This window comes from Meleagris gallopavo, chromosome 2, assembly GCF_905368555.1.
Source record: "Meleagris gallopavo chromosome 2, MGAL_WU_HG_1.1, whole genome shotgun sequence".
Taxonomy (NCBI): domain Eukaryota; kingdom Metazoa; phylum Chordata; class Aves; order Galliformes; family Phasianidae; genus Meleagris; species Meleagris gallopavo.
The window spans coordinates 81,042,109-81,067,068 of NC_139405.1; the positions used below are offsets into that span (position 1 = coordinate 81,042,109).

The 24,960-nt window shown below is 53.5% G+C and overlaps 5 protein-coding genes across 5 annotated transcripts; all 5 read left to right on the forward strand.

Annotated features, from left to right (window-relative positions):
• The first annotated feature begins 15 nt into the window (after nucleotides 1-15).
• Nucleotides 16-1,833, forward strand: LOC146545058 (uncharacterized). The gene has a single exon (XM_085217800.1). It carries the CDS (start codon nucleotides 92-94, stop codon nucleotides 1,412-1,414), a length of 1,323 nt encoding a protein of 440 aa, XP_085073926.1. The 5' UTR covers nucleotides 16-91; the 3' UTR covers nucleotides 1,415-1,833.
• Nucleotides 1,834-2,232: 399 nt separating this feature from the next.
• On the forward strand, nucleotides 2,233-4,901 carry LOC146545059 (uncharacterized). Its single transcript, XM_085217801.1, has one exon. The coding sequence runs from the start codon at nucleotides 3,106-3,108 to the stop codon at nucleotides 4,426-4,428; it is 1,323 nt and encodes a 440-aa protein (XP_085073927.1). The 5' UTR covers nucleotides 2,233-3,105; the 3' UTR covers nucleotides 4,429-4,901.
• A 75-nt stretch (nucleotides 4,902-4,976) lies between these two features.
• LOC146545060 (uncharacterized) lies at nucleotides 4,977-9,151 on the forward strand. The gene has a single exon (XM_085217802.1). It carries the CDS (start codon nucleotides 6,120-6,122, stop codon nucleotides 7,440-7,442), a length of 1,323 nt encoding a protein of 440 aa, XP_085073928.1. The 5' UTR covers nucleotides 4,977-6,119; the 3' UTR covers nucleotides 7,443-9,151.
• An 8,805-nt stretch (nucleotides 9,152-17,956) lies between these two features.
• On the forward strand, nucleotides 17,957-21,840 carry LOC146545061 (uncharacterized). Its single transcript, XM_085217804.1, has one exon. It carries the CDS (start codon nucleotides 19,804-19,806, stop codon nucleotides 21,124-21,126), a length of 1,323 nt encoding a protein of 440 aa, XP_085073930.1. The 5' UTR covers nucleotides 17,957-19,803; the 3' UTR covers nucleotides 21,127-21,840.
• A 31-nt stretch (nucleotides 21,841-21,871) lies between these two features.
• Nucleotides 21,872-24,906, forward strand: LOC146545062 (uncharacterized). The gene has a single exon (XM_085217803.1). The coding sequence runs from the start codon at nucleotides 22,818-22,820 to the stop codon at nucleotides 24,138-24,140; it is 1,323 nt and encodes a 440-aa protein (XP_085073929.1). The 5' UTR covers nucleotides 21,872-22,817; the 3' UTR covers nucleotides 24,141-24,906.
• The last annotated feature ends 54 nt before the right edge of the window (nucleotides 24,907-24,960 follow it).

Below are 24,960 nucleotides of genomic sequence, written 5' to 3' on the forward strand. Positions count from 1 at the left end.
GGTAGTCACTCTGTCCTGGTGGTCACTGCTGGAGCTCTGCTCTGGGTGACAGCCACTTGTGTGTTGAGAGTGGTCCTTGCGAGAGAACAGGATGAAGCTCAGCCTGATTCTCGTCCTGATTTTAGTTCTTTTCATGTCTTCAATTCCTGGCAGTTCCAGCTGCCTCAGCTGGGTCCGGAATTGGGACAGAAAGCTGCTCCTTCCCAAGGAGCAGCATCCCTTAGAGACCAAGAGTCAGACCTCCGGCTGGCTCTGTTGGTTTGGAGTAACCACCTGCCCCGTCAAGATTGAGGATGGGAAAAAAACCCAGGTCCTTCCCGAGGAGCAGCGTCCGGTTGACACCAAGAGCCAGCCCTCCATCTGGCTCTGCCGGTTTGGAGTAACCACCTGCTCCACCAAGATGGAGGACGGGAACCAAAACCAGGTTCTTCCTGAGGAGCAGCGTCCGGTTGACACCAAGAGCCAGCTCTCCATCTGGCTCTGCCGGTTTGGAGTAACCACCTGCTCCACCAGTATGGAGGATGGGAACCAAAACCAGGTTCTTCCTGAGGAGCAGCGTCCGGTTGACACCAAGAGCCAGCTCTCCATCTGGCTCTGCCGGTTTGGAGTAACCACCTGCTCCATCAAGATGGAGGATGGGAACCAAAACCAGGCTCTTCCTGAGGAGCAGCGTCCGGTTGACACCAAGAGCCAGCCCTCCATCTGGCTGTGCCGGTTTGGAGTAACCACCTGCTCTACCAAGATGGAGGATGGGAACAAAAGCCAGGCTCTTCATGAGGAGCAGCGTCCGGTTGAAACCAAAAATCACACCTCCAGCTGGCTCTGCTGGTTTGGAGTAACCACCTGCTCCACCAAGATGGAGGACGGAAACAAAAAGCAGGTCCTTTCAGAGGAGAAGAGTCTGGTTGACACGAAGAGCCAGCCCTCCATGTGGCTCTGCCGGTTTGGAGTAACCACCTGCTCCACCAAGATGGAGGATGGGAACAAAAACCAAGTCCTTCCCGAGGAGCAGAGCCCAGTTGAGACCAACAGGCAGCCCTTCATCTGGCTCTGCTGGTCTGGACTAAACACCTGTCCCTGGAATGGAGACAAAAAACTTGTGCAGCCTGAGGAGAGGCTGTCCATTAACGCTGAGCGCCATGCCTCCACCTGGCCCTTCTGGCTTGGCTTTTCTGCACTCCCCAAATGGGTCCCGTACAGGGTCAACAAGTCTGTTGTTCCAGAGGGCCCAAATCAGCAGTGCCCGTGCACTGAGGAAAAGACCTTCAGCTTGCGCGACATCCTGCGTCACCTTTGGGACTTCCTTAAGCAGATAACCTGTTTCCTTAAAGATCACATCATAGACTACCGTGTTTTCCGTCTGCTTTGGGTTATCATCAGACTCTGGAAAATACTGAGACAACGTCAGCGATAGGTAAGCAATTGAGATTTAATATGCATGCAGAGAACCGCAAAGGTCTGGTCTGTGAAGGCTTCTAAGGAAAACAGACCTCCAGAGGTCCATCAGCTCTCCCCAGAGACTTGCCTGGTCATGGGGCTGACACCCAGCTGGAGACCCCTGTGCCAAACAGGGCATGCCAGAAGCCCCACGGGCTGCTCCAAGTCCTGTGAGGCTGGAAAAGTGGTGCAGGAATCAGAGCCCTGCAGGGTGATGCTCTGCAAAATGAGCCTGAATCCCTTTCTCTGTGCCCATGCTGTGTCACTTTCAGGGAACAAACGGCCTCAGCTTCCACCGTAACAGAGAGTGATGTCCATGAAGCACTTCTGTCCATCTGGCAGCCTGTGGGTCAAATGGTGACAGTCAGCTGGTGGGGCGGGACACACCTCAGCCCAGCAAAGATTCCTACACTGAAGGCACTTCTGATGACACTTCTGATGACAACAATCTCTTCTACTGGGTAGACACCAACCTCTCCCAGATCATCACCTCCATTTCCTATCAGGCATGAAATGAATAAAATCATTATTACTTTAGCCTGTGTGATTGTGGTGGCAGTGGGTCCGGGACAGCAGCAGCACTAAAGGCATTGGTGCAGGAGAATGCTGCTGTATCGGGTTTGGAGGCACGTTCCTAGGGAGAACAGAGGATGCTGGGGTAGGGGAAAAGAGGCACTGGTGGTTGTGAGGTACCCACAGACTGCTGTGCCTCAGGGGGAAGAGAGAACATTTTGACTGGGAGCCCATGTCCCATTGAGGTAATGCAGCGTCCCCCAGAGTACACGGGGAGGTCCTGTGAGTCCTGGAGCATGCTGGGAAGCATCCGGGGCACACTGGGAATTCTCAGCTGGGCCAGTTCTGCAAAGATCCTGTGCACATCAGCTTCACAGAGTAGGCTCACACCAAGGAGCCTTCCCAGAAAGGGAAAACGGCGGCAAAACACCACAGAAAGATCTGTTGGGAAAGGGAGTGAGGCCCTGAGGCACGGCACCTCAGACTCCCTAGTCTGTTTCATCCCTCTGATTATTATTGCTGACTGGTAGTTCAGGCCAGCAGCCATGAAGTCGCTGCGCTGTTGAACGAGACTCTGCTGCTATCTGTCACATGGAACATTCAGAAAGCATTGATGAATGCCAATGGGTGCCATTTTTTCCACATGGGGGAATTCAGTCACACACATTTGTTTCATACACTCTTCCATGTTAGATGTATTTTTGTCAGACTGCCCCACACACAGACACAGCCCAAGGAGGTTGTGGATGCCCCATCCCTGAAGGCATTCGAGGCCAGGCTGGATGTGGCTCTGGGCAGCCTAGTCATAGCAGGGAGGTTGAAACTATATGATCACTGTGGTCCTTTTCAACTCAGGCCATTCTACGATTCCATGACCTCGTGTGTTCATGAAAATTACAGAGTGCAGATAGATTGGAAAAAGGGGAGGTGGAATTTGGGTATAGGGTCCCCAGCCCCAAGCTGGGTGCACGGTGAGAGGCATTGTGACATCACAGGGTGGGGCATGACATCAGCCTTTATTGAGTCACATGGGCAGCCTCCCCCAGCTCAGCTCAGAGACGTGGGGCAGTCACTCTGTCCTGGTGGTCACTGCTGGAGCTCTGCTCTGGGTGACAGCCACTTGTGTGTTGAGAGTGGTCCTTGCGAGAGAACAGGATGAAGCTCAGCCTGATTCTCGTCCTGATTTTAGTTCTTTTCATGTCTTCAATTCCTGGCAGTTCCAGCTGCCTCAGCTGGGTCCGGAATTGGGACAGAAAGCTGCTCCTTCCCAAGGAGCAGCATCCCTTAGAGACCAAGAGTCAGACCTCCGGCTGGCTCTGTTGGTTTGGAGTAACCACCTGCCCCGTCAAGATTGAGGATGGGAAAAAAACCCAGGTCCTTCCCGAGGAGCAGCGTCCGGTTGACACCAAGAGCCAGCCCTCCATCTGGCTCTGCCGGTTTGGAGTAACCACCTGCTCCACCAAGATGGAGGACGGGAACCAAAACCAGGTTCTTCCTGAGGAGCAGCGTCCGGTTGACACCAAGAGCCAGCTCTCCATCTGGCTCTGCCGGTTTGGAGTAACCACCTGCTCCACCAGTATGGAGGATGGGAACCAAAACCAGGTTCTTCCTGAGGAGCAGCGTCCGGTTGACACCAAGAGCCAGCTCTCCATCTGGCTCTGCCGGTTTGGAGTAACCACCTGCTCCATCAAGATGGAGGATGGGAACCAAAACCAGGCTCTTCCTGAGGAGCAGCGTCCGGTTGACACCAAGAGCCAGCCCTCCATCTGGCTGTGCCGGTTTGGAGTAACCACCTGCTCTACCAAGATGGAGGATGGGAACAAAAGCCAGGCTCTTCATGAGGAGCAGCGTCCGGTTGAAACCAAAAATCACACCTCCAGCTGGCTCTGCTGGTTTGGAGTAACCACCTGCTCCACCAAGATGGAGGACGGAAACAAAAAGCAGGTCCTTTCAGAGGAGAAGAGTCTGGTTGACACGAAGAGCCAGCCCTCCATGTGGCTCTGCCGGTTTGGAGTAACCACCTGCTCCACCAAGATGGAGGATGGGAACAAAAACCAAGTCCTTCCCGAGGAGCAGAGCCCAGTTGAGACCAACAGGCAGCCCTTCATCTGGCTCTGCTGGTCTGGACTAAACACCTGTCCCTGGAATGGAGACAAAAAACTTGTGCAGCCTGAGGAGAGGCTGTCCATTAACGCTGAGCGCCATGCCTCCACCTGGCCCTTCTGGCTTGGCTTTTCTGCACTCCCCAAATGGGTCCCGTACAGGGTCAACAAGTCTGTTGTTCCAGAGGGCCCAAATCAGCAGTGCCCGTGCACTGAGGAAAAGACCTTCAGCTTGCGCGACATCCTGCGTCACCTTTGGGACTTCCTTAAGCAGATAACCTGTTTCCTTAAAGATCACATCATAGACTACCGTGTTTTCCGTCTGCTTTGGGTTATCATCAGACTCTGGAAAATACTGAGACAACGTCAGCGATAGGTAAGCAATTGAGATTTAATATGCATGCAGAGAACCGCAAAGGTCTGGTCTGTGAAGGCTTCTAAGGAAAACAGACCTCCAGAGGTCCATCAGCTCTCCCCAGAGACTTGCCTGGTCATGGGGCTGACACCCAGCTGGAGACCCCTGTGCCAAACAGGGCATGCCAGAAGCCCCACGGGCTGCTCCAAGTCCTGTGAGGCTGGAAAAGTGGTGCAGGAATCAGAGCCCTGCAGGGTGATGCTCTGCAAAATGAGCCTGAATCCCTTTCTCTGTGCCCATGCTGTGTCACTTTCAGGGAACAAACGGCCTCAGCTTCCACCGTAACAGAGAGTGATGTCCATGAAGCACTTCTGTCCATCTGGCAGCCTGTGGGTCAAATGGTGACAGTCAGCTGGTGGGGCGGGACACACCTCAGCCCAGCAAAGATTCCTGCACTGAAGGCACTTCTGATGACACTTCTGATGACAACAATCTCTTCTACTGGGGAGACACCAACCTCTCCCAGATCATCACCTCCATTTCCTATCAGGCATGAAATGAATAAAATCATTATTACTTTAGCCTGTGTGATTGTGGTGGCAGTGGGTCCGGGACAGCAGCAGCACTAAAGGCATTGGTGCAGGAGAATGCTGCTGTATCGGGTTTGGAGGCACGTTCCTAGGGAGAACAGAGGATGCTGGGGTAGGGGAAAAGAGGCACTGGTGGTTGTGAGGTACCCACAGACTGCTGTGCCTCAGGGGGAAGAGAGAACATTTTGACTGGGAGCCCATGTCCCATTGAGGTAATGCAGCGTCCCCCAGAGTACACGGGGAGGTGCTGTGAGTCCTGGAGCATGCTGGGAAGCATCCGGGGCACACTGGGAATTCTCAGCTGGGCCAGTTCTGCAAAGATCCTGTGCACATCAGCTTCACAGAGTAGGCTCACACCAAGGAGCCTTCCCAGAAAGGGAAAACGGCGGCAAAACACCACAGAAAGATCTGTTGGGAAAGGGAGTGAGGCCCTGAGGCACGGCACCTCAGACTCCCTAGTCTGTTTCATCCCTCTGATTATTATTGCTGACTGGTAGTTCAGGCCAGCAGCCATGAAGTCGCTGCGCTGTTGAACGAGACTCTGCTGCTATCTGTCACATGGAACATTCAGAAAGCATTGATGAATGCCAATGGGTGCCATTTTTTCCACATGGGGGAATTCAGTCACACACATTTGTTTCATACACTCTTCCATGTTAGATGTATTTTTGTCAGACTGCCCCACACACAGACACAGCCCAAGGAGGTTGTGGATGCCCCATCCCTGAAGGCATTCGAGGCCAGGCTGGATGTGGCTCTGGGCAGCCTAGTCATAGCAGGGAGGTTGAAACTATATGATCACTGTGGTCCTTTTCAACTCAGGCCATTCTACGATTCCATGACCTCGTGTGTTCATGAAAATTACAGAGTGCAGATAGATTGGAAAAAGGGGAGGTGGAATTTGGGTATAGGGTCCCCAGCCCCAAGCTGGGTGCACGGTGAGAGGCATTGTGACATCACAGGGTGGGGCATGACATCAGCCTTTATTGAGTCACATGGGCAGCCTCCCCCAGCTCAGCTCAGAGACGTGGGGCAGTCACTCTGTCCTGGTGGTCACTGCTGGAGCTCTGCTCTGGGTGACAGCCACTTGTGTGTTGAGAGTGGTCCTTGCGAGAGAACAGGATGAAGCTCAGCCTGATTCTCGTCCTGATTTTAGTTCTTTTCATGTCTTCAATTCCTGGCAGTTCCAGCTGCCTCAGCTGGGTCCGGAATTGGGACAGAAAGCTGCTCCTTCCCAAGGAGCAGCATCCCTTAGAGACCAAGAGTCAGACCTCCGGCTGGCTCTGTTGGTTTGGAGTAACCACCTGCCCCGTCAAGATTGAGGATGGGAAAAAAACCCAGGTCCTTCCCGAGGAGCAGCGTCCGGTTGACACCAAGAGCCAGCCCTCCATCTGGCTCTGCCGGTTTGGAGTAACCACCTGCTCCACCAAGATGGAGGACGGGAACCAAAACCAGGTTCTTCCTGAGGAGCAGCGTCCGGTTGACACCAAGAGCCAGCTCTCCATCTGGCTCTGCCGGTTTGGAGTAACCACCTGCTCCACCAGTATGGAGGATGGGAACCAAAACCAGGTTCTTCCTGAGGAGCAGCGTCCGGTTGACACCAAGAGCCAGCTCTCCATCTGGCTCTGCCGGTTTGGAGTAACCACCTGCTCCATCAAGATGGAGGATGGGAACCAAAACCAGGCTCTTCCTGAGGAGCAGCGTCCGGTTGACACCAAGAGCCAGCCCTCCATCTGGCTGTGCCGGTTTGGAGTAACCACCTGCTCTACCAAGATGGAGGATGGGAACAAAAGCCAGGCTCTTCATGAGGAGCAGCGTCCGGTTGAAACCAAAAATCACACCTCCAGCTGGCTCTGCTGGTTTGGAGTAACCACCTGCTCCACCAAGATGGAGGACGGAAACAAAAAGCAGGTCCTTTCAGAGGAGAAGAGTCTGGTTGACACGAAGAGCCAGCCCTCCATGTGGCTCTGCCGGTTTGGAGTAACCACCTGCTCCACCAAGATGGAGGATGGGAACAAAAACCAAGTCCTTCCCGAGGAGCAGAGCCCAGTTGAGACCAACAGGCAGCCCTTCATCTGGCTCTGCTGGTCTGGACTAAACACCTGTCCCTGGAATGGAGACAAAAAACTTGTGCAGCCTGAGGAGAGGCTGTCCATTAACGCTGAGCGCCATGCCTCCACCTGGCCCTTCTGGCTTGGCTTTTCTGCACTCCCCAAATGGGTCCCGTACAGGGTCAACAAGTCTGTTGTTCCAGAGGGCCCAAATCAGCAGTGCCCGTGCACTGAGGAAAAGACCTTCAGCTTGCGCGACATCCTGCGTCACCTTTGGGACTTCCTTAAGCAGATAACCTGTTTCCTTAAAGATCACATCATAGACTACCGTGTTTTCCGTCTGCTTTGGGTTATCATCAGACTCTGGAAAATACTGAGACAACGTCAGCGATAGGTAAGCAATTGAGATTTAATATGCATGCAGAGAACCGCAAAGGTCTGGTCTGTGAAGGCTTCTAAGGAAAACAGACCTCCAGAGGTCCATCAGCTCTCCCCAGAGACTTGCCTGGTCATGGGGCTGACACCCAGCTGGAGACCCCTGTGCCAAACAGGGCATGCCAGAAGCCCCACGGGCTGCTCCAAGTCCTGTGAGGCTGGAAAAGTGGTGCAGGAATCAGAGCCCTGCAGGGTGATGCTCTGCAAAATGAGCCTGAATCCCTTTCTCTGTGCCCATGCTGTGTCACTTTCAGGGAACAAACGGCCTCAGCTTCCACCGTAACAGAGAGTGATGTCCATGAAGCACTTCTGTCCATCTGGCAGCCTGTGGGTCAAATGGTGACAGTCAGCTGGTGGGGCGGGACACACCTCAGCCCAGCAAAGATTCCTGCACTGAAGGCACTTCTGATGACACTTCTGATGACAACAATCTCTTCTACTGGGTAGACACCAACCTCTCCCAGATCATCACCTCCATTTCCTATCAGGCATGAAATGAATAAAATCATTATTACTTTAGCCTGTGTGATTGTGGTGGCAGTGGGTCCGGGACAGCAGCAGCACTAAAGGCATTGGTGCAGGAGAATGCTGCTGTATCGGGTTTGGAGGCACGTTCCTAGGGAGAACAGAGGATGCTGGGGTAGGGGAAAAGAGGCACTGGTGGTTGTGAGGTACCCACAGACTGCTGTGCCTCAGGGGGAAGAGAGAACATTTTGACTGGGAGCCCATGTCCCATTGAGGTAATGCAGCGTCCCCCAGAGTACACGGGGAGGTGCTGTGAGTCCTGGAGCATGCTGGGAAGCATCCGGGGCACACTGGGAATTCTCAGCTGGGCCAGTTCTGCAAAGATCCTGTGCACATCAGCTTCACAGAGTAGGCTCACACCAAGGAGCCTTCCCAGAAAGGGAAAACGGCGGCAAAACACCACAGAAAGATCTGTTGGGAAAGGGAGTGAGGCCCTGAGGCACGGCACCTCAGACTCCCTAGTCTGTTTCATCCCTCTGATTATTATTGCTGACTGGTAGTTCAGGCCAGCAGCCATGAAGTCGCTGCGCTGTTGAACGAGACTCTGCTGCTATCTGTCACATGGAACATTCAGAAAGCATTGATGAATGCCAATGGGTGCCATTTTTTCCACATGGGGGAATTCAGTCACACACATTTGTTTCATACACTCTTCCATGTTAGATGTATTTTTGTCAGACTGCCCCACACACAGACACAGCCCAAGGAGGTTGTGGATGCCCCATCCCTGAAGGCATTCGAGGCCAGGCTGGATGTGGCTCTGGGCAGCCTAGTCATAGCAGGGAGGTTGAAACTATATGATCACTGTGGTCCTTTTCAACTCAGGCCATTCTACGATTCCATGACCTCGTGTGTTCATGAAAATTACAGAGTGCAGATAGATTGGAAAAAGGGGAGGTGGAATTTGGGTATAGGGTCCCCAGCCCCAAGCTGGGTGCACGGTGAGAGGCATTGTGACATCACAGGGTGGGGCATGACATCAGCCTTTATTGAGTCACATGGGCAGCCTCCCCCAGCTCAGCTCAGAGACGTGGGGCAGTCACTCTGTCCTGGTGGTCACTGCTGGAGCTCTGCTCTGGGTGACAGCCACTTGTGTGTTGAGAGTGGTCCTTGCGAGAGAACAGGATGAAGCTCAGCCTGATTCTCGTCTTGATTTTAGTTCTTTTCATGTCTTCAATTCCTGGCAGTTCCAGCTGCCTCAGCTGGGTCCGGAATTGGGACAGAAAGCTGCTCCTTCCCAAGGAGCAGCATCCCTTAGAGACCAAGAGTCAGACCTCCGGCTGGCTCTGTTGGTTTGGAGTAACCACCTGCCCCGTCAAGATTGAGGATGGGAAAAAAACCCAGGTCCTTCCCGAGGAGCAGCGTCCGGTTGACACCAAGAGCCAGCCCTCCATCTGGCTCTGCCGGTTTGGAGTAACCACCTGCTCCACCAAGATGGAGGACGGGAACCAAAACCAGGTTCTTCCTGAGGAGCAGCGTCCGGTTGACACCAAGAGCCAGCTCTCCATCTGGCTCTGCCGGTTTGGAGTAACCACCTGCTCCACCAGTATGGAGGATGGGAACCAAAACCAGGTTCTTCCTGAGGAGCAGCGTCCGGTTGACACCAAGAGCCAGCTCTCCATCTGGCTCTGCCGGTTTGGAGTAACCACCTGCTCCATCAAGATGGAGGATGGGAACCAAAACCAGGCTCTTCCTGAGGAGCAGCGTCCGGTTGACACCAAGAGCCAGCCCTCCATCTGGCTGTGCCGGTTTGGAGTAACCACCTGCTCTACCAAGATGGAGGATGGGAACAAAAGCCAGGCTCTTCATGAGGAGCAGCGTCCGGTTGAAACCAAAAATCACACCTCCAGCTGGCTCTGCTGGTTTGGAGTAACCACCTGCTCCACCAAGATGGAGGACGGAAACAAAAAGCAGGTCCTTTCAGAGGAGAAGAGTCTGGTTGACACGAAGAGCCAGCCCTCCATGTGGCTCTGCCGGTTTGGAGTAACCACCTGCTCCACCAAGATGGAGGGAAAAAAACGCGTCTTCCATAGGGTCAGTTGAGCCCACCATCTGCCACCTGCCTCCATGGACAGTGAAAAGGGAATAGAAGGCCCAGGCCACGAATTGTGAAATAACCCGCCTACGCTGGCAGTACACCACACACCATCGGACTGAATGCAGCACAAAGAGCTCCCGTAGTACAGTCATTACCGGCCTCATGGCTTCGCATGGGAAGCCACCTTCCGAGACAGAGGCCTAAAAGGACTCCTTACGGGAACAGTTCCAGACACCACATAGACTTGTTTTCGTGCTGTTGGTTAGACTCCTGAAATCCAGAAAAACTGGAAGGTAGCATTGAGTCATTAACATGAGCACTCACAGTCTTGAAGGCTTAAGCATCCAAATAGAGCCTAATTTCAAGACAGAAGTTGCTGCATGGGTCTACACCAGCCGAGACTCCTGGAACAGCTGCCGAACCTGCACTCCATAGGCCTCCTAGGAAACTGGTCAAGCACTCAAGCCCTCGGTGCTGCAAAGCCTATCTTCTTGGCCCAGCTTGAACTCTGGACAAACGCTCAGCTCCAGCGTAACGAATGAGTCCATGAGCAATTCGACCGAGCCCGGCTGACTGTTGGTCCGAGGCAGCACATCGCTCGCAATCGCATGTCAGGGTTTGAACATCTGAGCCCCAACCAATCAGATGCAGAACATGGCTCCTCCAAACCCGTTCATGGAATGAGGAAAAACACTTACAGAAAGCTCTGCGAAATGGCTGATACTTCTTGCCATCTGGCAAGCATGGACACAGAACTCACGGTAGACACGTCTATGAGACTCGGAATGGAACAGCTAGGACTGAATGTGAGGCAGGGCGGGCCTCAGGCAACAAGTACTGGTCAGGGACTCAGGAATTAGGAAATCACGTCCCGTAGGGGGAGGACATGCGCCGGACTCTTGAGTAATCAGGCCACAAGATACCGGCAGGATTTGCAGGCCTTGCAGAAGTAGCGGACGGCTCACGAAGGAGCTTCCTCAGGAAAGGAACGGCGGAAAACTCAAGACAGTTTGGAAGGGAGGGGCTGGGCACGGCGACTCAGACTCCTAGGCTTTGTCCCCGATTCTTCTGAGGGGACCAGCAATAGCCATGAAGCCTGTCATTGAAGAACTGCGCTTCCAGATGCAGTTGAAGCGTAAACATTGAGAATGGCAATGGTGGCATCTTTCCACTTGGAAGGTCAGTACAACATTTCTACTTCCCATTAGGAGTTTGTTCACTCCACGACACTACCAGACAAGGAGTTTGGTGCCACCACCATGAAGCTCATTGAAGGCTGGATGCCAGGACGGCATCAACCTAGCGTTATTCGGTATTGTCTTATTCAGGCCATCACTTCCATGACCGTGCTAAATTAAGGTCTGAAATTCAAGGTAGTAATCATGGGCAGGTCCAGCCATGGGGCCAATTGGTGAGGATTAGCACAAGTGGGGCAGACATCGCCATTTGATACTTTGGAGCCCCCACCAGCCAGCCACGTGGGGCAGCACTTGTGTGGCACTCTGAGGCTTGCGGTGACACCATTGGTTGGGAGCGTCCTGCAGGAATGATAATCAGCCTGTGTCTGTCCAATTAGGTTTTTCGTCCGATTCCTGGGAGTTCACACCTAAGGGGCCGGAATTGGGACATAAGTGCCCTTCCAGGAGAGTCCCAAGCCAGGAGTCGACCTGAGCGATTTGGAGTAACCACCCAAGGGTCAGATCCTGATGGAACAGCCCGCCTCTGCCCAGCCAGGAGACGCCGGTCATCACATGGCGGCACCATGGCTCTCCGGGGAAACCTCTCCCAGTTGGAGGCCGACAAACAGGTCTTCTGGCCGTTCCTGAACAGACCAAACCCATCTGCATCGCCTAGGTACACCTCCGTTGACACAAGCAGCTCTCCACTGGTCGGCGTTTGGAAACACCTCCAAACAGATTGGAGGTGAACCAAAACCGGCTCTCTGAGGGTCGTCGTTAACCACCCACGCATCGTGGGATATGACTAACCCGGCGACAAAGAGGTGGACAAAGGCACTCTCGGAGCCTCCGTTGACAAACACCTCCACTGGCGGGTTGGAAACACCGTCCAGAGGAGACGAAACAAGCGGTCTTCAGAGAGTCGGTTTGAGACAGCCACCATGTGGTCAACCGGTTTTCCACGCCCACCAGTGGATGACAATCATCCTCCCGGGAGAGCCATGCCAAGACTTATGGCATGGTTCCTAACCTGCCTGAAGGAGCAAAAACTTTGCGCCTGGTGGTCACGCTACCATGCTAGGGCCAACGCTGCTTCTGACTCCAAAGGACCAATTCACAGCGTGTTAGGCAACCACGTCCCTGAGAGGAAAACTCAGGCTCCTCGCACTTTGGATCCTAAGAGTACCGTTTTTAATTCCCAAGAAGGTTGCGACTGGTTTCGATGAAATCGAGACAAAGTCAGCATTAGCTGGTTACACAGACCGAAAGGGTGTGAAGCCTAGGAACGCCTCCGGTCAAGCTCTCCCGACTCGCATGGTGACCCAGCCCCTGTCCAAGTGCAGAGTCCAGGGCCAAGCCTGCGGAAAAGGTCAGATGAGCCCGCAGTGTCTAAATAGCGAATCCCTTTTCTCAGCACTTCAGAACAACGCTCAGCTTCCTAACAGAAGATCTAGCACGTCCATTCAGCCTGGTAATATCATGTGGGACGCAACTGCTAAGATTCTAGAACCGAGCACTCTAACAACACTTCAGGGTGACACCATCCCGCACACCATTCACCATGATAAATCATTTATGTACCGGAATGGGCCAGGGGTCCGGCACAGGCTAAGCTTTAGGAATGCTGTGTACGTTGGAACGTCCTAGAAGAGATGGGGTGGAACACTGGTTTGGGTACCAAATGTGCCTAGGGGAGGAAACCTGACGACTTCCATGAGGAATCCGCCCGGATACAAGAGTTCATGTAGCCACCATCGACATCCGCTCCTGATTTATGCATTTAAAGACCTGTGCATCCTCGAGGCACACAGGAGCCTTCCAAAAGGGAACGCAATCACATCCTGAAAGGGAGGAGCTGAGGCGGACCAGACCTGTTGTTTTACACGTTCTGCGAGGTTTCGCAGCCCAGAGTCGCGCCGTGACGGTTCGTATGTCACAGGAAACAGCTGGAAGCAATGGGGCCATTTTTCACTGGGTCATCACATTTCAACACTCTTCTGAGATGATTGTACTGCCCAACCGACACGGCCAGAGTGACCATCTGGGAATGAGAGCGTGGGCTCTGCAGCCATCCATGTGGGTTGAATTTGATCGGCCTTAATCAGCCTTTGTCTGCCTCGTGTCATGAAAATTCAGATGCTATATGAAGGGTGATTTGGTAAGGCTCCAACTTACGTAGACTTCTCACAGGGTGGCATGCACACTATAGCAGGGAGCCCACTTCAGAGAGTGGATCCTCTGCCTGTCACTGCGGAGTTACTATGACGCCTTTTGTTGAATGCCTTGAGAGACGGAACACATCTATTTGAGTATCAGCATCGGCAGTCCCAGCCCAGCGGGTCCGGAGGCATGCTCCCTTCGGGCAGCATCCTGACAAGACGCTCGGCTCTGGGTCCCTGCCTCTGGAACCATTCGAAGTCTTACCAAGAGCCTCTGTCTGCGTTTCTCACCTGAGCAACCAGTTCGAGACAGATCCGTTCCAAGAGCAGCATCCTGATGAGTACCTGCTCAGTTGGGAGAACCAACCGTTGAAACCGGCTCCAAGAGCCGTCTCCCTGCCTCCGTGATACACCTGCCACATGAGGAGGGAACAAAGTTCAGGAGGGTCGGTGCACAGGCCCCTTGCTGTTGGAGTAACCTCTCACAGGAGGATGGGAACAAAACGTTTCTGAGAGCGTCGGTTGACACAAACACCCATGGCTCTGTTTGGATAACCCCTGCTCCACAGATGGGGAGAACAAAAACAGGTCTTCGAGAACGTCGAGCCACCAGGCACTGATCTGCGCCAGAGAATGCAAACATCTCGGACAAGCAGTTCAAGGGCTCCGGTTGAACAAAACCCTCTTGTGGGAAACACTGTCACCGAGGAGGCGAAAAGCAGGCCTAGGGCGGCTGGTTCGAACCAGTCCGTGGTCCGTTGTTGTCAAGAAGGGACAAAAACAGTCCGAGGGACAGCCGTGACCCCGCCCTTCTTAGCTTGTGTCTAAAATCCTAATAGACAAAATTGTCGCTGAAAGGCTTATAAGCACGCCACTACTGGCTGGTTGTTTTCGATCCAAATTGGTCTAGGCACAGGCCGAGGCCAATCCAGTGCCTGAGGGCTTCACTGCGAACCTGCCACGGGCTTCCAACAACCTTTCTAAGACAATTAACGGTTGGTTGGTTCAAGACTGAATTGACCAGTGTATTCAGATAATAGCTCAGCCAAAGGTTGTCTGAGGCTTCCAGAAACAGCCTGGTTGCTCCAGGTGCGCATCACCCCATCGACCTTGCACGGATGACAACCCAGGGTGCCAACCGCTCAAACTCAGAATCAGAGCCTGAGTATTTCTAAATGGTGATCTCTGGGCCGCGTCACTTAGGAACAAGGCTCATCCGTGGAGTAGTCCAGAAGAGATCTGGTAGGGAAAGGAGCGTGGGTGGAACCACAGCTCCCAGAAGAAGAACTTTGATGGACATTCTACGGCCCACTCCGTCTCACCTCACAGCTGAAGATAACATTTCCTGCGTTTGCGCATGGGCGGACACAGCTAACAGTGGAGGCTCGAGGGATGGGAAACAGAGACGAGGTGTGGGGTAGGCAAGAGATGGGGTCGTGGTCCCGATTTGCAGGAAGAGAGAACTTTTGTGAGCTTCCATTAGTACAGGCACAACGGGTGCTGGCCTGTTCGGGGGCAACGAATTCAGTGCATCTCAAGTGATTCACGAGTGCCCACAGAGCCAACGGAATGGGCCACCCGAAATTGGAAGGATGGGCCTGGGCGCCCTCGTTGCTTTATCCTTGTTTTCACGGTTAGGCCATGCTGAGTTCGAATTACGAGATTGTGTAGTGAATGGAATCAAGCTAAGGCAGGGGCATTTTCCACAGGGTCTACCACTTTTTACACCTTGCATTATTTTCAGCTGCCCACCGCCTAGGTTGGACCTCTGAGGTTCGAGGGTGATGTGCTTGGGCCAGATAAGGAGTTGATTTGTCTGTTCTTTTCACATTCATCCCTTGTCAGAATTACAGAGCGTTTGAAAGGGCGTGGAATTGGGTAGCCCCGCCAGCTGGTGAGTAACTGCTCAAGTGGAAAACAGCTTTTGAGCAGGGGCCCCAGTAGCCGATCGCTGCGTTGATCCGCGAGTGCTGGGACAGCCTTTGGGAGGGGTCCTGACCAGAGAAGCTGCTGCCGTATGACCATGTCATGATGGACCAATCCGGTTCCAGGCCCCGGGTTCAAGGCAACTCTCTCCAGGAGCGTTAGACCACGTCCATCGGGGGGCCACTGGATACACGCCGTCGTTGAACAAACCCCCAGGCTTCCGGGACACGTGACCAAGGCAGACACAACGGCTCTTGGAGACACGTCCAAAAGAACGACCCAGTTCTTCTGGGAACCCCGTACACCAAGACAGACCAGCTCGGTTTGAGAAAGTCTCATAGAGAGGCCATACCTGGCTTTGAGAACCCGTTACCAAGGCAGTTCACAACGTTTGCGAACACCGTCAAGAAGGCACCCAACGGTGCTTCTAGAACGTCCGGAGAGCAACCTTTGCGCCTTGGAGAGCCTTTCAGTGGAGGACCAACCGGCCTTCTGGGGCGTTCCGCCAAACAATACACGCAACAGTCTGTGTTCTGGACCACGCACCGTGGAGAAAAAGTCGCTTCGGAGACTTTGGTTAACAGAAACCGCCTTAAGTGTCTGCTGGTTTCCGTCCTGGGGTGAACAACCAATCTGAGACAACTCGGTCAGAGCATAAAGCACCAATCAGGTCTGCTGGAGACTAAACACCTCCGAGGCAAACTTCACCAGAGATGCTTAGCTGCGCCAGCCCCCTGGCCCACGGCTGCGACCCCCTCCAATGGTGAGGGAAAATCGGTGCAGAGCCCAGGTAGCCTGCAAGGCCTGAACCTTCCTTGGCATCTGGTCACTTGGGACTCCTTCAATAACCTGTTTAACCTCTCATGGAGCCGTGTAATGTCGTCTGTGGGATCACCACAAAAATCTGCACGAGGAAAATTGATTAAACATCTAACGAATCTCGTAACTCTTCAAAAGCTAAAGATAACTTTCCCGGATTGTGTCATGGTGCCAGCACCTTGCAGGGCAGAGAAGCCCGCTGTCGCTGGGGGCTGGAAAAGGGTGCGGGTAGGCAGGGTGTTTGAAGACCGAATCTTCTCGGAGAGCTTGCCGTTCGACAATAGGATCAGCTCCCCAGAAGGAGTATGGACCTGCTCTGGAGCTCGGGGCAATGGGAATCGCGGCGAGGCCTCACCAGCACAATAGCGAAGCCACGGCCTTCAGAAAACTCAAACAACACAATCTTGAATGATACCTGCACGGCATAACTATCTTTTACCTGTTATTGTTGGAGTTGGCCGGCAGAGCGCTGCTGGTGGGGACTGCTGCTTATGGATTAGAAAGTTTAGAGAAGGGTCCTGGTTGGAAAAGGGAGCATGATGTCACAACTCTTCTAGGGGAGCAACTTCGACACAAGCCCATGAGGTATGAGCTCCCATCCCAGGGTCGGGAGCTGGTGGCCTGGGAGCCGCTGGGAATTTACTGGGCATCTGAGTCCTTGCACTCAGCTTCAGATGTCACAGCTTCAGAAAGAAAGGCGAAAAAACGAAGATTTTGGGAAGGGCCCAGCACGGCCGACCCATGTCACGTGATATATTTTGAGTCCGCAGCCTACGCGCTTGACGGCCGTTCTTCTGGACATTCAGCTGATTGAGGTGCCATTTTTTTTCCCATGGAACAAAACATTGTTTCTCTCTATTTAGTTTTTTTGTCAATCCCCCACCAACGCCCAGTGGGTCCATGCCGAAGGCTTCCAGGGATCTTGGACAGTCTCTGTGGTTGAACACTGCCTGTGTTTATAGAACACGACTCCGAGGGGTTTGAAACAAGGCTCATTGAGGGGGTGGGTAACGTCCACCAAGTGGGTCACCAAAGGTCTTGGGACACGTCGGTGACAGGCCTCTTGAGTCGGCAGTACCCGTCCTCAGAGGATGGGAACCAAAACCAGGTTCTTCCTGAGGAGCAGCGTCCGGTTGACACCAAGAGCCAGCTCTCCATCTGGCTCTGCCGGTTTGGAGTAACCACCTGCTCATTCAAGATGGAGGTTGGGAACCAAAACCAGGCTCTTCCTGAGGAGCAGCGTCCGGTTGACACCAAGAGCCAGCCCTCCATCTGGCTGTGCCGGTTTGGAGTAACCACCTGCTCTACCAAGATGGAGGATGGGAACAAAAGCCAGGCTCTTCATGAGGAGCAGCGTCCGGTTGAAACCAAAAATCACACCTCCAGCTGGCTCTGCTGGTTTGGAGTAACCACCTGCTCCACCAAGATGGAGGACGGAAACAAAAAGCAGGTCCTTTCAGAGGAGAAGAGTCTGGTTGACACGAAGAGCCAGCCCTCCATGTGGCTCTGCCGGTTTGGAGTAACCACCTGCTCCACCAAGATGGAGGATGGGAACAAAAACCAAGTCCTTCCCGAGGAGCAGAGCCAGGTTGAGACCAACAGTCAGCCCTTCATCTGGCTGTCCTGCTCTGGACTAAACGCCGGTTCCTGGAATGTAGACAAAAAACTCCTCAAGCCAGAGGACAAGCAGGCCATTAACGCTGAGCGCCATGCCGTCACCTGGCCCTTCAGGCTTGGCTTCTCTGCACTCCCCAAATGGGTCCCGTACAGGGTCAACAAGTCTGTTGTTCCAGAGGGCCCAAATCAGCAGTGCCCGTGAACTGAGGAAAAGACCTTCAGCTTGCGCGACATCCTGCGTCACCTTTGGGACTTCCTTAAGCAGATAACCTGTTTCCTTAAAGATCACATCATAGACTACCGTGTTTTCCGTCTGCTTTGGGTTATCATCAGACTCTGGAAAATACTGAGACAACGTCAGCGATAGGTAAGCAATTGAGATTTAATATGCATGCAGAGAACCGCAAAGGTCTGGTCTGTGAAGGCTTCTAAGGAAAACAGACCTCCAGAGGTCCATCAGCTCTCCCCAGAGACTTGCCTGGTCATGGGGCTGACACCCAGCTGGAGACCCCTGTGCCAAACAGGGCATGCCAGAAGCCCCACGGGCTGCTCCAAGTCCTGTGAGGCTGGAAAAGTGGTGCAGGAATCAGAGCCCTGCAGGGTGATGCTCTGCAAAATGAGCCTGAATCCCTTTCTCTGTGCCCATGCTGTGTCACTTTCAGGGAACAAACGGCCTCAGCTTCCACCGTAACAGAGAGTGATGTCCATGAAGCACTTCTGTCCATCTGGCAGCCTGTGGGTCAAATGGTGACAGTCAGCTGGTGGGGCGGGACACACCTCAGCCCAGCAAAGATTCCTGCACTGAAGGCACTTCTGATGACACTTCTGATGACAACAATCTCTTCTACTGGGTAGACACCAACCTCTCCCAGATCATCACCTCCATTTCCTATCAGGCATGAAATGAATAAAATCATTATTACTTTAGCCTGTGTGATTGTGGTGGCAGTGGGTCCGGGACAGCAGCAGCACTAAAGGCATTGGTGCAGGAGAATGCTGCTGTATCGGGTTTGGAGGCACGTTCCTAGGGAGAACAGAGGATGCTGGGGTAGGGGAAAAGAGGCACTGGTGGTTGTGAGGTACCCACAGACTGCTGTGCCTCAGGGGGAAGAGAGAACATTTTGACTGGGAGCCCATGTCCCATTGAGGTAATGCAGCGTCCCCCAGAGTACACGGGGAGGTGCTGTGAGTCCTGGAGCATGCTGGGAAGCATCCGGGGCACACTGGGAATTCTCAGCTGGGCCAGTTCTGCAAAGATCCTGTGCACATCAGCTTCACAGAGTAGGCTCACACCAAGGAGCCTTCCCAGAAAGGGAAAACGGCGGCAAAACACCACAGAAAGATCTGTTGGGAAAGGGAGTGAGGCCCTGAGGCACGGCACCTCAGACTCCCTAGTCTGTTTCATCCCTCTGATTATTATTGCTGACTGGTAGTTCAGGCCAGCAGCCATGAAGTCGCTGCGCTGTTGAACGAGACTCTGCTGCTATCTGTCACATGGAACATTCAGAAAGCATTGATGAATGCCAATGGGTGCCATTTTTTCCACATGGGGGAATTCAGTCACACACATTTGTTTCATACACTCTTCCATGTTAGATGTATTTTTGTCAGACTGCCCCACACACAGACACAGCCCAAGGAGGTTGTGGATGCCCCATCCCTGAAGGCATTCGAGGCCAGGCTGGATGTGGCTCTGGGCAGCCTAGTCATAGCAGGGAGGTTGAAACTATATGATCACTGTGGTCCTTTTCAACTCAGGCCATTCTACGATTCCATGACCTCGTGTGTTCATGAAAATTACAGAGTGCAGATAGATTGGAAAAAGGGGAGGTGGAATTTGGGTATAGGGTCCCCAGCCCCAAGCTGGGTGCACGGTGAGAGGCATTGTGACATCACAGGGTGGGGCATGACATCAGCCTTTATTGAGTCACATGGGCAGCCTCCCCCAGCTCAGCTCAGAGACGTGGGGCAGTCACTCTGTCCTGGTGGTCACTGCTGGAGCTCTGCTCTGGGTGACAGCCACTTGTGTGTTGAGAGTGGTCCTTGCGAGAGAACAGGATGAAGCTCAGCCTGATTCTCGTCCTGATTTTAGTTCTTTTCATGTCTTCAATTCCTGGCAGTTCCAGCTGCCTCAGCTGGGTCCGGAATTGGGACAGAAAGCTGCTCCTTCCCAAGGAGCAGCATCCCTTAGAGACCAAGAGTCAGACCTCCGGCTGGCTCTGTTGGTTTGGAGTAACCACCTGCCCCGTCAAGATTGAGGATGGGAAAAAAACCCAGGTCCTTCCCGAGGAGCAGCGTCCGGTTGACACCAAGAGCCAGCCCTCCATCTGGCTCTGCCGGTTTGGAGTAACCACCTGCTCCACCAAGATGGAGGACGGGAACCAAAACCAGGTTCTTCCTGAGGAGCAGCGTCCGGTTGACACCAAGAGCCAGCTCTCCATCTGGCTCTGCCGGTTTGGAGTAACCACCTGCTCCACCAGTATGGAGGATGGGAACCAAAACCAGGTTCTTCCTGAGGAGCAGCGTCCGGTTGACACCAAGAGCCAGCTCTCCATCTGGCTCTGCCGGTTTGGAGTAACCACCTGCTCCATCAAGATGGAGGATGGGAACCAAAACCAGGCTCTTCCTGAGGAGCAGCGTCCGGTTGACACCAAGAGCCAGCCCTCCATCTGGCTGTGCCGGTTTGGAGTAACCACCTGCTCTACCAAGATGGAGGATGGGAACAAAAGCCAGGCTCTTCATGAGGAGCAGCGTCCGGTTGAAACCAAAAATCACACCTCCAGCTGGCTCTGCTGGTTTGGAGTAACCACCTGCTCCACCAAGATGGAGGACGGAAACAAAAAGCAGGTCCTTTCAGAGGAGAAGAGTCTGGTTGACACGAAGAGCCAGCCCTCCATGTGGCTCTGCCGGTTTGGAGTAACCACCTGCTCCACCAAGATGGAGGATGGGAACAAAAACCAAGTCCTTCCCGAGGAGCAGAGCCCAGTTGAGACCAACAGGCAGCCCTTCATCTGGCTCTGCTGGTCTGGACTAAACACCTGTCCCTGGAATGGAGACAAAAAACTTGTGCAGCCTGAGGAGAGGCTGTCCATTAACGCTGAGCGCCATGCCTCCACCTGGCCCTTCTGGCTTGGCTTTTCTGCACTCCCCAAATGGGTCCCGTACAGGGTCAACAAGTCTGTTGTTCCAGAGGGCCCAAATCAGCAGTGCCCGTGCACTGAGGAAAAGACCTTCAGCTTGCGCGACATCCTGCGTCACCTTTGGGACTTCCTTAAGCAGATAACCTGTTTCCTTAAAGATCACATCATAGACTACCGTGTTTTCCGTCTGCTTTGGGTTATCATCAGACTCTGGAAAATACTGAGACAACGTCAGCGATAGGTAAGCAATTGAGATTTAATATGCATGCAGAGAACCGCAAAGGTCTGGTCTGTGAAGGCTTCTAAGGAAAACAGACCTCCAGAGGTCCATCAGCTCTCCCCAGAGACTTGCCTGGTCATGGGGCTGACACCCAGCTGGAGACCCCTGTGCCAAACAGGGCATGCCAGAAGCCCCACGGGCTGCTCCAAGTCCTGTGAGGCTGGAAAAGTGGTGCAGGAATCAGAGCCCTGCAGGGTGATGCTCTGCAAAATGAGCCTGAATCCCTTTCTCTGTGCCCATGCTGTGTCACTTTCAGGGAACAAACGGCCTCAGCTTCCACCGTAACAGAGAGTGATGTCCATGAAGCACTTCTGTCCATCTGGCAGCCTGTGGGTCAAATGGTGACAGTCAGCTGGTGGGGCGGGACACACCTCAGCCCAGCAAAGATTCCTGCACTGAAGGCACTTCTGATGACACTTCTGATGACAACAATCTCTTCTACTGGGTAGACACCAACCTCTCCCAGATCATCACCTCCATTTCCTATCAGGCATGAAATGAATAAAATCATTATTACTTTAGCCTGTGTGATTGTGGTGGCAGTGGGTCCGGGACAGCAGCAGCACTAAAGGCATTGGTGCAGGAGAATGCTGCTGTATCGGGTTTGGAGGCACGTTCCTAGGGAGAACAGAGGATGCTGGGGTAGGGGAAAAGAGGCACTGGTGGTTGTGAGGTACCCACAGACTGCTGTGCCTCAGGGGGAAGAGAGAACATTTTGACTGGGAGCCCATGTCCCATTGAGGTAATGCAGCGTCCCCCAGAGTACACGGGGAGGTGCTGTGAGTCCTGGAGCATGCTGGGAAGCATCCGGGGCACACTGGGAATTCTCAGCTGGGCCAGTTCTGCAAAGATCCTGTGCACATCAGCTTCACAGAGTAGGCTCACACCAAGGAGCCTTCCCAGAAAGGGAAAACGGCGGCAAAACACCACAGAAAGATCTGTTGGGAAAGGGAGTGAGGCCCTGAGGCACGGCACCTCAGACTCCCTAGTCTGTTTCATCCCTCTGATTATTATTGCTGACTGGTAGTTCAGGCCAGCAGCCATGAAGTCGCTGCGCTGTTGAACGAGACTCTGCTGCTATCTGTCACATGGAACATTCAGAAAGCATTGATGAATGCCAATGGGTGCCATTTTTTCCACATGGGGGAATTCAGTCACACACATTTGTTTCATACACTCTTCCATGTTAGATGTATTTTTGTCAGACTGCCCCACACACAGACACAGCCCAAGGAGGTTGTGGATGCCCCATCCCTGAAGGCATTCGAGGCCAGGCTGGATGTGGCTCTGGGCAGCCTAGTCATAGCAGGGAGGTTGAAACTATATGATCACTGTGGTCCTTTTCAACTCAGGCCATTCTACGATTCCATGACCTCGTGTGTTCATGAAAATTACAGAGTGCAGATAGATTGGAAAAAGGGGAGGTGGAATTTGGGTATAGGGTCCCCAGCCCCAAGCTGGGTGCACGGTGAGAGGCATTGTGACATCACAGGGTGGGGCATGACATCAGCCTTTATTGAGTCACATGGGCAGCCTCCCCCAGCTCAGCTCAGAGACGTGGGGCAGTCACTCTGTCCTGGTGGTCACTGCTGGAGCTCTGCTCTGGGTGACAGCCACTTGTGTGTTGAGAGTGGTCCTTGCGAGAGAACAGGATGAAGCTCAGCCTGATTCTCGTCCTGATTTTAGTTCTTTTCATGTCTTCAATTCCTGGCAGTTCCAGCTGCCTCAGCTGGGTCCGGAATTGGGACAGAAAGCTGCTCCTTCCCAAGGAGCAGCATCCCTTAGAGACCAAGAGTCAGACCTCCGGCTGGCTCTGTTGGTTTGGAGTAACCACCTGCCCCGTCAAGATTGAGGATGGGAAAAAAACCCAGGTCCTTCCCGAGGAGCAGCGTCCGGTTGACACCAAGAGCCAGCCCTCCATCTGGCTCTGCCGGTTTGGAGTAACCACCTGCTCCACCAAGATGGAGGACGGGAACCAAAACCAGGTTCTTCCTGAGGAGCAGCGTCCGGTTGACACCAAGAGCCAGCTCTCCATCTGGCTCTGCCGGTTTGGAGTAACCACCTGCTCCACCAGTATGGAGGATGGGAACCAAAACCAGGTTCTTCCTGAGGAGCAGCGTCCGGTTGACACCAAGAGCCAGCTCTCCATCTGGCTCTGCCGGTTTGGAGTAACCACCTGCTCCATCAAGATGGAGGATGGGAACCAAAACCAGGCTCTTCCTGAGGAGCAGCGTCCGGTTGACACCAAGAGCCAGCCCTCCATCTGGCTGTGCCGGTTTGGAGTAACCACCTGCTCTACCAAGATGGAGGATGGGAACAAAAGCCAGGCTCTTCATGAGGAGCAGCGTCCGGTTGAAACCAAAAATCACACCTCCAGCTGGCTCTGCTGGTTTGGAGTAACCACCTGCTCCACCAAGATGGAGGACGGAAACAAAAAGCAGGTCCTTTCAGAGGAGAAGAGTCTGGTTGACACGAAGAGCCAGCCCTCCATGTGGCTCTGCCGGTTTGGAGTAACCACCTGCTCCACCAAGATGGAGGATGGGAACAAAAACCAAGTCCTTCCCGAGGAGCAGAGCCCAGTTGAGACCAACAGGCAGCCCTTCATCTGGCTCTGCTGGTCTGGACTAAACACCTGTCCCTGGAATGGAGACAAAAAACTTGTGCAGCCTGAGGAGAGGCTGTCCATTAACGCTGAGCGCCATGCCTCCACCTGGCCCTTCTGGCTTGGCTTTTCTGCACTCCCCAAATGGGTCCCGTACAGGGTCAACAAGTCTGTTGTTCCAGAGGGCCCAAATCAGCAGTGCCCGTGCACTGAGGAAAAGACCTTCAGCTTGCGCGACATCCTGCGTCACCTTTGGGACTTCCTTAAGCAGATAACCTGTTTCCTTAAAGATCACATCATAGACTACCGTGTTTTCCGTCTGCTTTGGGTTATCATCAGACTCTGGAAAATACTGAGACAACGTCAGCGATAGGTAAGCAATTGAGATTTAATATGCATGCAGAGAACCGCAAAGGTCTGGTCTGTGAAGGCTTCTAAGGAAAACAGACCTCCAGAGGTCCATCAGCTCTCCCCAGAGACTTGCCTGGTCATGGGGCTGACACCCAGCTGGAGACCCCTGTGCCAAACAGGGCATGCCAGAAGCCCCACGGGCTGCTCCAAGTCCTGTGAGGCTGGAAAAGTGGTGCAGGAATCAGAGCCCTGCAGGGTGATGCTCTGCAAAATGAGCCTGAATCCCTTTCTCTGTGCCCATGCTGTGTCACTTTCAGGGAACAAACGGCCTCAGCTTCCACCGTAACAGAGAGTGATGTCCATGAAGCACTTCTGTCCATCTGGCAGCCTGTGGGTCAAATGGTGACAGTCAGCTGGTGGGGCGGGACACACCTCAGCCCAGCAAAGATTCCTGCACTGAAGGCACTTCTGATGACACTTCTGATGACAACAATCTCTTCTACTGGGTAGACACCAACCTCTCCCAGATCATCACCTCCATTTCCTATCAGGCATGAAATGAATAAAATCATTATTACTTTAGCCTGTGTGATTGTGGTGGCAGTGGGTCCGGGACAGCAGCAGCACTAAAGGCATTGGTGCAGGAGAATGCTGCTGTATCGGGTTTGGAGGCACGTTCCTAGGGAGAACAGAGGATGCTGGGGTAGGGGAAAAGAGGCACTGGTGGTTGTGAGGTACCCACAGACTGCTGTGCCTCAGGGGGAAGAGAGAACATTTTGACTGGGAGCCCATGTCCCATTGAGGTAATGCAGCATCCCCCAGAGTACACGGGGAGGTCCTGT

Bases quoted from the DNA above. Each gene is read 5' to 3' on its own strand.
- LOC146545058 (XM_085217800.1), top strand. From the start codon at position 92: ATGAAGCTCAGCCTGATTCTCGTCCTGATTTTAGTTCTTTTCATGTCT.
- LOC146545059 (XM_085217801.1), top strand. From the start codon at position 3,106: ATGAAGCTCAGCCTGATTCTCGTCCTGATTTTAGTTCTTTTCATGTCT.
- LOC146545060 (XM_085217802.1), top strand. From the start codon at position 6,120: ATGAAGCTCAGCCTGATTCTCGTCCTGATTTTAGTTCTTTTCATGTCT.
- LOC146545061 (XM_085217804.1), top strand. From the start codon at position 19,804: ATGAAGCTCAGCCTGATTCTCGTCCTGATTTTAGTTCTTTTCATGTCT.
- LOC146545062 (XM_085217803.1), top strand. From the start codon at position 22,818: ATGAAGCTCAGCCTGATTCTCGTCCTGATTTTAGTTCTTTTCATGTCT.